Raw genomic sequence first — 10,920 nt, 5'->3', positions numbered from 1 at the left:
AGGGCAGCCCGGGGGCGCGACGGCGTCGAGAAAGGCCCCCGCGAGGGGCAGGGTGGCCGCGTCTGACCTCCCTGCGCAAGATGGCGGCGGCGGTGCGCGCCATGGGCAGCCTCGCGCGGATCCCGGCCGCCGCCCGCCCCGGCCTCTGCCCCCGCGCCCTGCGCCTCCTCCGCGGTGAGCGCCGGCTCATCAGGATTTGTGACTAATTTGTGCGATTAACGATTAAGATGATTAATTCCCGTGATGGATGAGGCTCCGGGGGTTGATGGAGAGGGGGAGGGCAGCGCCCATGACTGAGTAGGATTCGGGGGGGCAGCGCCCGTGATCAGCGCTTGATTTCTGTGATTCGCGGGCTGAAGGTGAACCCCACTCGTAATCGCAGGGATTCGCTTTTCGAGTCGCGGTCGCGCCCTGCGTTGCGTTATGATTTGCGGCTAATCGCTGCGTTTCGACGATGATTTGCGATTAATTTCCTGCGGCGGTCCGGTGCGGGCGCAGCGATGCTCGTGCTGTGCTGTGGGGGGCACCCCCCCCCCCGCTTTCCTTCCCCTCCCCCCTCCCCCGCTCCCTCCATGTGTTGCGGGGGTTGAAGCCTCCCCCAGAGCGTCCCCTTCCCGGTTCAGGTGCGTGGGGCTCGTTGGGGTCAGCGTCTCACACTGCCCCCCCCCCCCCAGATATCAATAGACCCACTCCCTCCTTTTCCAAAGGAGTTTTTCACCTTGGGGAGGGGGACAGGAACGAGGGGGAGGCGTTTCCTTGGGGCTGAACGACGAGCAAATTCCTGCTTCTTGACTTCGTAGCGCGGGAAGGCAACTTCGGCGACCAGCACGTGAGTGTGTCTGCAGAGAAGCGTCAGGTCCGTGGCAGCCAGAGCTCTCTGTGGGCGTCTCTCCAGTCAAACAGAAGAGCAAAGCTTATGATGCTTAAATCGAATGGCTTAATCTCAGGGTCAAAACGAACTACATTCGGTATATTCGCTTGCCGCTGATGAGAGATCACCGGTTTCCTTGGGCTTTTTAACCTGGGGGCTGCGTCTTTACAGTGGGACGTGTTGCTTTGTCTCGTGCTGGTTGTTCCAGTTCTTGGTGTCTGTTTGCGTCGGTGCCAGAGGCCGGTCAGCGCTCATCCTTGGCTGGTCGCGGGATGCGATCGTTGGAGGGAGGTTTTTTACTCCCGGTACGTGAAAAGTTGTGTCGTACAAAGGGACCTGGGTTTTGAAACAGCGTTACAGCTCTAAATCAATCTAAATGTCTGTGACCATGCAAACTATGGCAAGGAGCGCTAAAAAATAATGTGATGGGTGAATTGGCAGAAGCCGTATTGTATACTTGCATTTTTATTTTTTGCTTGTAGAGTCCTTGTTCTGATTGTTAATGCTGCCCCTTAAAATATGTAATGTTTCACCTTTACTTTCCCCCCACCACCACGATCATAGGAAAGTAGGGCTAGTAGAGACCTCGCAAGGTCATCTCGTCCACCTCCCAACTCAAGGCTGGGCTATCCCTGACCAAACCATCCCAGCCAAGTGCCTGTCCAACTTGCTTTTAAATATTTCCAGGGATGGAGACACCACAGTTTCCCCAAGTAACCTGTTCCAGTGCTTGACCACTCTCGGTCAAAAACGTTCCTCCAAATCTCCAACCTAAATTTCCTCTGCTGCAGCTTGAGGCCATTGCTCCTAGTCCATAAGGGGGATGGAAGTTTTGTCTGGAAATTGTTCTTTGTTCTTCAGATGTTTCCCCCCCCCCCACCCCCCCGTCAGTCTTTGCCCAATAAAAGGTTCAAGATTTGTAAGGGTAGGCAAAACACCAAAAAGAGCCGCTGATGTGATGAAAGCCGCGTGGACTTTGGATCCATCCTCTCACACCCCAGTTGCAAACAGACGGTTCCTTGACGGTCCTGTATCTCGCATCTCTTGGTGTTTCAAGTGCAGCTGTGTGTGTAAGCAGCCCCCAGGAGCAGGGCTGCAAGTTTAGACAACAGCCCGCCATGCTAAGCATCAGTTTTCGTACTCCCTTCATACTCAGAGTAGCTCCAGAACTTCAAGTGGGATCCTGTGACCCCAGGTGACTTCCTGCCCTGGGGGCAGGGGACTGCACACAAAGATCTTCCGAGGTCCCTTCTAGCCCTAATGTCTATGAAATGGTCTTGTCCTGTAGAGCCACGGAGAGAGGCTGTTTCCACCTCAAGCAGCATGAAGTCCATGCGACTTAGGAGGCCTGAGTGGGGAAGTGTGGAAAGAGAGACAGTGCAAAGCAAATAAAATAGGGCAGAAAATTTAAAAATGAAACAAAATGACAGACCATTCTATTAGGGTAAATGGGATGTTGCTCATTCTGTAGTTTATTACAGGTGGTGCCTCACCAAATAGGCACAATCCTACTTTGAAATGAGTGTGTGGACTCAGCGCTGTCCGAACTCTGATTTGTGCCCTCTAATTAGTAATTTACAAGATGGGTAGCAAGTTTTCCCTCCCTAGTTCCTGTGTGCCTCAGTCTCCCCGTCAATGGGACCTTTTATGTTCAGAACCAAGTAACAGCCTGAGATCTGCATCTGTCTCTGCTTTGTGCCATTTCTGATAGGTTTTTCTGTGCCATCAAAATTTTAGTTAACTGTACTGAGAAACTCCTGCCCCAAGAGCTTGCAATCTGTTTAAATAGCCAGCGTACAGAGGAATTGGCTGTGGTGACATGTATGGTGTCTTGTTCCAGATTTTTGGCTTTGTACCTTCTTACTGAAACTTGAAGGGAAAGTGAGAATGGGAAGCATGCGTCTTTTAAGAAAAGCTTATAAGGGGCAGCGGCAAATGTCTATTAGACCGTTGAAATGGCAGAAGATTGGTTCATCTCTTCAGTTATTTATCTACTTTTCAATCGAGTCTTTTTTCTTTTGAAATGTAGCTACATCTTAGAAATGTAGCTGTATTTGGTGAAGTCTGGAACGCTGCCGTATGTCATCGTGCAGACGTTTCATACTCCATATAACAGTGCACCTGTTTATGGCTCCTGTTATATTGCTGCCCTTCCTGTACTAAGGTTGACCTTAACACAGGCCCTCATATGAGGGTAGGAGGGGAATTGCTACCTGTTGTCCTTTGGTCAGCAGGAGTCAATATTTTTCCTTGCCCATCTCTTGTTGTGCCTACAATGGGGCACTCTGTGGGCCCAAGTGAGGATATGCTACAAGGCAGCTCACAGCTGCCCTTCTCTTAGGTATACACTGCCAAAGTGACACAAATCGGGGCTGCATTTTTAGCTGAATGGCAAATGGATCCCTTCGTTCTCACACCTGCTCTCTAAGTTGGCTGCGTCTGGGGTGATGCTAGTCATGTGAATGCTTTGCTTTTTGGAGATGAGGTGATTTCTAGGTGATAAGTCTGTGAGCTTCTCTTAGAAGCTTAAGGATATCAAAGGTTGCACAGAGCGCTTACGATCTAGACCTCCTTCTTGGCCAAAAATCTTCTGAAAGAGCAGTCTGAAGGTGTGAACTGGTTGCTAAGTGTCTTTATCAAATGGTGCTGGGAGCACATCACTCCCACCCTTTCAGGAAGGAGGCTGCCAAATCTAAATGTGGCACACACTTTCCATCCCCGCAAAGCAGTTTCTCCTCCATGCATCCTGCGCACGCTGGAATGTGGGGCAGAGTTCACGTCCTCTCCCGTTGCAGGAGACACAGCAGAATGTAGGCCAAAGTGCACTCATCGCTTTCAGCGATGAGCCAAGATCACGTGGCTGGGGGTGGAGGAAGAGCCCAGCTGCAAAGCAAAGTGCAGGATACGTGTTCTGCTTATCTGAGCATGTAGGCTGATTGCTGATGCCTCATTGATTGCTGCTCCCTCTTCTGGGAAATCACTTGCCTCTGGAAAAGCCACAGCCCAAAGGATCTTGCTCATGCTCAATATATAAGCTTCTGTAGTAGCTGTGAGTGCAGGAGTTTATGCTTCCCATCCAGTGCATTTGCAGCATGCTAGTTGGGGAGCAGCATTTTTATTAGTGTTGAGGTCTGTGGCTCTCAGGCCCAGGAGAAGCATGTGTCGGCTGCAGTGGCTACTGGTAGTCCTGACCTGCTCTTGAGAGAGCTTCTTGGTGAAAGCTGAACAGAAGCAGGTGGGATTTCAGCAGCGATGGATGTTGTGGGTAGATGCTAAAAGGAAACAGCCTCTCTCCGTGGCTCTACAGGAGGAATGGCTCTACAGGAGCAGCCATTTAGGCTGTTTCCACCTCAAGCAGCATGAAGTCTATGCGACTTAGGAGGTCTGAGTGGGGAAGTCGTGGTGGATGGGTCGGTTTCGACCTGGAAGGGTGTGGGCAGTGGGCTCCCGCAGGGCTCAGTCCTTGGACCGATACTCTTCAATGCCTTCATCAGCGACTTGGACGAGGGAGTGAAGTGTACTCTGTCCAAGTTTGCAGATGACACAAAGCTATGGGGAGAAGTGGACATGCCGGAAGGCAGGGAACAACTGCAAGCACACTTAGACAGGTTGGACAAGTGGGCAGAAAACAACAGAATGCAGTTCAACAAGGAGAAATGCAAAGTGCTGCACCTAGGGAGGAAAAATGTCCAGCACACCTACAGCCTAGGGAATGACCTGCTGGGTGGCACGGAAGCAGAAAGGGATCTTGGAGTCCTAGTGGACTCCAAGATGAACATGAGCCGGCAGTGTGACAAAGCCATCAGAAAAGCTAATGGCACTTTATTGTGCATCAGCAGATGCATGACGAACAGTACCAAGGAGGTGATACTTCCCCTGTATCGGGCGCTGGTCAGACCGCAGTTGGAGTACTGCGTGCAATTCTGGGTGCCACACTTCAAGAGGGATGTGGATAACCTGGAGAGGGTCCAGAGAAGGGCCACTCGTATGGTCAAGGGCTTGCAAGCCAAGCCCTATGAGGAGAGACTAGAGCACCTGGACTTTTTCAGCCTCCGCAAGAGAAGGTTGAGAGGCGACCTTGTGGCTGCCTATAAGTTCATCACGGGGGCACAGAAGGGAATTGGTGAGGATTTATTCACCAAGGCGCCCCCGGGGGTTACAAGAAACAATGGCCACAAGCTAGCAGAGAGCAGATTTAGACTGGACATTAGGAAGAACTTCTTCACAGTTCGAGTGGCCAAGGTCTGGAACGGGCTCCCAAGGGAGGTGGTGCTCTCCCCTACCCTGGGGGTCTTCAAGAGGAGGTTAGATGAGCATCTAGCGGGGGTCATCTAGACCCAGCACTCTTTCCTGCCTATGCAGGGGGTTGGACTCGATGATCTATTGAGGTCCCTTCTGACCCTAACATCTATGAATCTATGAAGTGTGGAAAGAGAGACGGTGCAAAGCAAATAGGGTATAAAATTTAAAAATGAAACAAAATGACGGACCACTCTATTGGGGTAAATGGGATGTTACTCATTCTGTAGTTTATTACAGGTGGTTCCTCACCAAATAGGCACAATCCTACTTTGAAATGAGTGTGTGGACTCAGCGCTGTCCTAACTCTGATTTGTGCCCTCTAATTAGTAATTTACAAGGTGGGTAGCAAGTTTTCCCTCCCTAGTTCCTGTGTGCCTCAGTCTCCCTGTCCATGGCACCTTTTATGTTCAGAACCAAGTAATAGCCTGAGATCTGCATGTTTCTCTGTTTCATGTGTAGAGTTCTTTGAAGCAGCCCCTGAAGGCAGGAGTGGAAGCATCCCTTGATATTCTCAACTGGAGAGGTCATGCTTATCAAATAGCTCTGCTCCTGCTGAGGGGGGAACCGCTAATGTCTCTGTCACTTTTTTTAGCCTCTAAGTGTTTTAGGATGCACCAGTTTCTGGGTTCTGCACAGTCTGAGATGGATCTTCAGCCTGCTGCACGTGAACAGAGGTTGAACTGTGCAAACTTAGGTCTAGAACACAGGCCTTGCAAAAGAAAGGTTGGAAGAATTAGGATTATCTAACCTGGAGAAGAGAAGATGGAGAAGGGATTTGAATGGTTTTCAAATACCAGAATGGTTATTATAAAGAGGTGGTGATTCCCTGTTCCCTGTGTCCACAGAGGCAAAAAGCAACTGTCTGAAATTGTGACAAGGAAAGATTAGATTGGATCTCGCAGAGAGCTTTTGCACTCTGAGGGTGGTTCAGCACTGGCACAGATTTAGGTGCGAGGGTGGAAGTCTTTACCCCTGGAAGTTTTGAAGAGCAGTTTAGATGCATGTTTGGCTGAGATGGTTAATCAGGGGTGGTCCTGCCTCAAGCAGGGGGCTGAGCTAGATGTAACTTCACGCGGTCTCTTCAAGCTTTGTGTTTCTGTGACTCAGTGTTAACATCAGCAGCAAGCACTGCAGGCTGCTTGCAACATAAGATGTTCAATACTGTGTCACACGGCCTCTGGGTTTATTCTGGTGGTGACATTTGTGATGCTGGAAAGTGACCAGGACAGGAGGTCACTTGGATAGTGTGTGGCCTACCTGAGTCCTGTGCAGCTTCTAAAGGTCAAAATGGGTCTTTGGGAAAGGAACTGGCTGGGGCTTGGAGGATATTGAAATATTTCCTCTCCCAGTAGCTGCCCAAGTAATGTTGAGAGCACCTGTAACACCTACACCCTCTCTTCCCTAGATTATGCCTGCCGGAATATTTCCACCTCCTCTCCTCTTAGGGGTAAGTGTAAAGACGTAGATATGCTTTGTGATACCTTCTGCTGAAATCCATGAAGAACACGCCTGATGCAGTTCTTCTTCTGTCTCCAGATAGAACCCACGTGAGCTACAATATCAAAGGAGATGTTGCGGTTGTACGTTTCAACACACCAAATTCAAAGGTATTGCTGTGGTCAGCTGTGGCTAATAGGTATTACAGAAGATTGAGGCTAGGGTGAGAGTTGTACAAAGACGATAAGAGTTCAGACTTGCTAGAGCGCTAATGAGACAAGCTGTTTAGATTTGGAAAAGTTGAACTGGAGTGCATGTTAACATAGGAACACCTAGTGCACCTTTTCTTGCAATGATAGGGGCACTTCAGTGGAATGGAGAGGAATCGCATTTAAAACTGTTAAGACAGATGTGTTATGCATGAAATTGCCCTGTGGTGCTCACTGCCCCAAAATATTGTTGAGTCCAAGCATTTGAAAAAAGACTGGACATCAAGGTGCCAAGGGAAAACATGCAGGTGAAGCCAAGTACAACTGAAAAGTTTAGGGAAGGTCATAAATCTTCATGTCCTCATACACCCACTTAGTGACAGGCTTTTGGAAAAAATGTTTGGATGCTGAATTAGATGGACTGCAAATCTGGTGTGCTGGATTCTTTGGAGACAAACAGCTTCCTAACTCTACAACAGAGCTGTGCTTGGACTCAACTATTCAAATAAGCATTAAAAATAGCTCAGGCTTATCTTACCTGTGCTGGAAAGCTCTATACTGCTGAATGAAACTGTGGAGTAAGGAGGGGATCTTGCCTAAACTTGCTGTTTAATCTGAAGGCAGGAGTGTATTTTCTGCTTCTATCTGCCCCTGCCCTTCAGTGGGGGGATCTTTCCATTGGCAAGCTTTTTGACTGTGTGGAGCCTAAAAGGTAGATGCTTCACTAGAGGTTAATCTCTGCTGTCTGTCTCACCACATATTTACTGTCTCTAGGTAAACACGCTGTCCAAACAACTGCAGTCGGAGTTTGTAGAGATAATGAACGAAATCTGGGCCAATGAAGCAGTTAAAAGTGCCGTCCTGATCTCTGCGAAACCAGGCTCCTTTATTGCTGGGGCTGACATCAAGTAAGCTGTGGGGAGCAGAAAGTCCTTGTTCAGAGCTTTGACAATTAGCAGAGACACTCCTACTAGTATCATGATCAGAAGCTTCATGTGCTTTGAAGGCGCATTAGTTTGCTGCCAAGGCTTGTTCAGTGTGGGGGCAGAAGCTAGATACTCCAACTTATTCTGTGCGTCTTGGCAGGGCTCTGCTTAATGGAGTTTGGGGGCAGCAGTCACACATGTGGCCACTACTTAGCTATGTGCAAAGGAGCAGTCGGGGGGGGGGGGGGGGGAAGAGTCCCAAGCATGGTGTGGAGCAGAGCATTATATGCTGGCCTGCAGGCCATGTCATAGTCATAGAAAATGAGGGTTGGAAGGGACCTCAGGAGGTCACATCTAGTCCAACCCCCTGCTCCAAGCAGGACCAGCCCCAACTACATCATCCCAGCCAAGGCTTTGTCTACCCGTGTCTTCAAAACCTCCAAGGATGGAGACTTGACAGCCTTGCTTTACTACCATCCTAGTGAGAGAGTTTTTCCTAATATCCAGCCTAAACCTCCCTTGCTGTAATATGAGCCCATTGCTCCTTCTCCTGTCATCTGCTACCACTGAGAACAGTCTGCCCCCATCCTCATTGGAACCACCCTTCAGGTAGTTAAAGGCTGCTATCAAATCCCCTTGTCTCCCTTGCAGACTAAATAAACCCAGTTCCCTCAGCCTCTCTTCGCAAGTCATGTACCCCAGCCCACAAACCATTTTTGTTGCCCTCTGCTGGACTCTCCAACTTCCCCACATCTTTTCTGTAGTGGGGGGCCCAAAACTGAACACAGGACTCCAGATGTGGCCTCTGTCAGTACAGAATAGAGCAGAATGATCACTTCCCTCGATCTGCTGGCAACACTCTTACTAATGCAGCCCAGGATGCCGTTAGCCTTCTTGGCAACGAGGACCCACTGCTAACTCATATCCATCTTATTGTCCACTAAACCTGAGGGTCCTTTTCTGCACAGCTACTGCTTAGCCAGTCAGTCCCCAGGCTGTGGGATTGTCCTGTCCTAAGTGCAGGACTTTGCACTTGTCCTTGTTGAACTTCATGAGATTTCTTTTGCCCCAGTCTTCCAACTTGTCTAGGTCACTCTGAATCCTAGCCCTACCCTCCAGTGCAGGGGCAGGCAATTATTTCAGGTGTAGGGCTGCTTACTGAGTTTTGGCAAGCCCCCAAGGGCCGCATGACAGGCAGCCAGGGGCAAATAAATATTAATTTTCTAAAATTTTTAGGGGCCCTGCAGGCCAATAGAATGACCTGACAGGTTGCATCCAGCCTTCTCTAGTTCTGTATCAGGGGCGGGCAATTATTCTGGGCAGAGGGCCACTTACTGAGTTTTGGCAAGCCATCGAGGACCACATGACAGGCAGCCAGGGGCAGCTAAATATTAATTTTCTTAATTTTGGGGAGGCATCAGAGGCTGGATAGAATGGCCTGGCAGGCCGCATCTGGTCCCCGGGCCACGTTTTGCCCACCCCTGCTCCAGCATATCTACTACATCCCCCAGCTTGGCATCATCTACGAACTTGCTGAGGGCGCACTACATACCATCTTCCAGTTTGGTAATGAAGATATTGAACAAAACTGGCCACAGGACTGACCTCTGGAGCACTCCACTTGAAACCAGCTGCCAACCAGGCATTGAGCCAGTTATTACTACCTACTGAGCCTGACCAGCCAGTTTTCTATCCACCCTACAGTCCATTCATCCAGTCCATACTTCCTCAGCTTGCTTTCAGGAATGCTGTGAGAGATGGTTAAATCACATCCACTGCTTTCCCTGTATGCACAGAGCCAGTTACCTTGATATAGAAGGCAATCAGGTTGGTAAGGCATGACTTACCCTTGGTAGAAACTGTGCTGACTGTTCCTAATCACCACCACCTCCTCCAGGTGCTTAGAAATAGATTTGTTGAGGATCTGCTCCATGATCTTTCCAAGGACTGAGGGTGAGGTTAACTGGTCTGTAGCTCCCTGGATCCTTCTTCCATTTCTTAAAGATGGGCACTATATTTGCCCTTTTCCAGTCATCCAGGACCTGATTGCCTTGATTTTTCAAAGATAATGGCCAGTGGCTCTGCAATCATATCGGCCAACTCCCTCAGCAATTTTGTATGCATCCCATCTGGCCCCATGGACTTAGCTTTTTTAAGTCCCTAACCTGTTCTTTCACCACTGAGGGCTGCTCACCTCCTCCCCAAACTGTGCTGCCCAGTGTAGTAGTCTAGGAGGTGACCTTGCCTGTGAAGACCGAGCTAAAAAAGGCATTGAGCACTTCAGCTTTTTCCTCATCCTCGGTCACATGGTTGCCTCCCCCTTTCAGTTAGGGACCCATGCTTTCCCTGTTTTTCCTCTTGTTGCTAATGTACTTGTAGAAACCCTTCTTGTTACCCTTCATGTCCTTTGCTAGCTGCAACTCCAGTTGCACTTCGTCCTTCCTGATCTCATCCCTGCATGCCTGGGCAATACTTTTATACTCCTCCCTGGTCCCTCCTCCCCAAGCGTCCACTTCTTGTAAGCTTCTTTTTTGTGTTTAAGCTCACCAGAGAGTTTTCTGCTAAGCCAAACTGGTCGCTTGCCACATTTGCGATTCATCCTGCACATCGGGATGGCTCGTTCCTACGGTCTCAGTAAGATGTCTTTAAAATACAACCAGTTCTCCTGGACTGTTTCCCCCTCAGACTGTCCTCCCAGGGAATCCTGCCCATCAGTTCCCTGAGGGGGTCAAAGTCTGCTTTTCTGAAGTCCAGGGTCCATACGCTGTCACTCTCCATCCTTCCTTTTGTCAGGATCCTGAACTCAATCATCTCATGGGCACTGCTGCCCAACTTGCTATCCACTTCTGCATCCCCCCCACCAATTCTTCCCTGTTTGTGAGCAGTAGGTCAAGAAAAGCATAGCTCCTAGTTCCCTCAGCCTGTCCTCACAAGTCCTGTGCTTCAGCCCCCCAACCATTTCCATTGCCCTCTGATGGACTCTCCAATGTGTCCACATCCTTTCTGTAGTGGGGTGCCCAAAACTGGACACAGGACTCCAGATGTGGCCTCCCTAGTGCTGAATAGAGGGGAAGAATCACTGCCCTCGATCTGCTGACAACACTGCTACCAATGCAGCCCAGGATGCCATTATCCTTCTTGGTGACAAGGACACACTGTTGGCTTATAAATCCCG

The 10,920-nt window shown here is 49.6% G+C and overlaps 1 protein-coding gene across 1 annotated transcript in view; it reads left to right on the top strand.

Annotated features, from left to right (window-relative positions):
• The first annotated feature begins 65 nt into the window (after positions 1 to 65).
• HADHA (hydroxyacyl-CoA dehydrogenase trifunctional multienzyme complex subunit alpha) overlaps positions 66 to 10,920 on the top strand; it is a 38,152-nt gene continuing 27,297 nt past the window's right edge. Inside the window, exons 1-4 of the mRNA XM_006258658.4 lie at positions 66 to 174; positions 6,579 to 6,620; positions 6,710 to 6,780; positions 7,594 to 7,727. Coding sequence (XP_006258720.2) covers positions 81 to 174; positions 6,579 to 6,620; positions 6,710 to 6,780; positions 7,594 to 7,727 — 341 coding nt within the window. The 5' untranslated portion in view covers positions 66 to 80. The remainder of the gene's footprint in view (positions 175 to 6,578; positions 6,621 to 6,709; positions 6,781 to 7,593; positions 7,728 to 10,920) is intronic.

This window comes from Alligator mississippiensis, chromosome 1 (assembly GCF_030867095.1).
Source record: "Alligator mississippiensis isolate rAllMis1 chromosome 1, rAllMis1, whole genome shotgun sequence".
In the NCBI taxonomy this organism is placed as follows: Eukaryota; Metazoa; Chordata; order Crocodylia; family Alligatoridae; genus Alligator; species Alligator mississippiensis.
The sequence above is the reverse complement of the archived record's forward strand: the minus strand, read 5'-3'. Positions and strand labels throughout refer to the sequence as shown.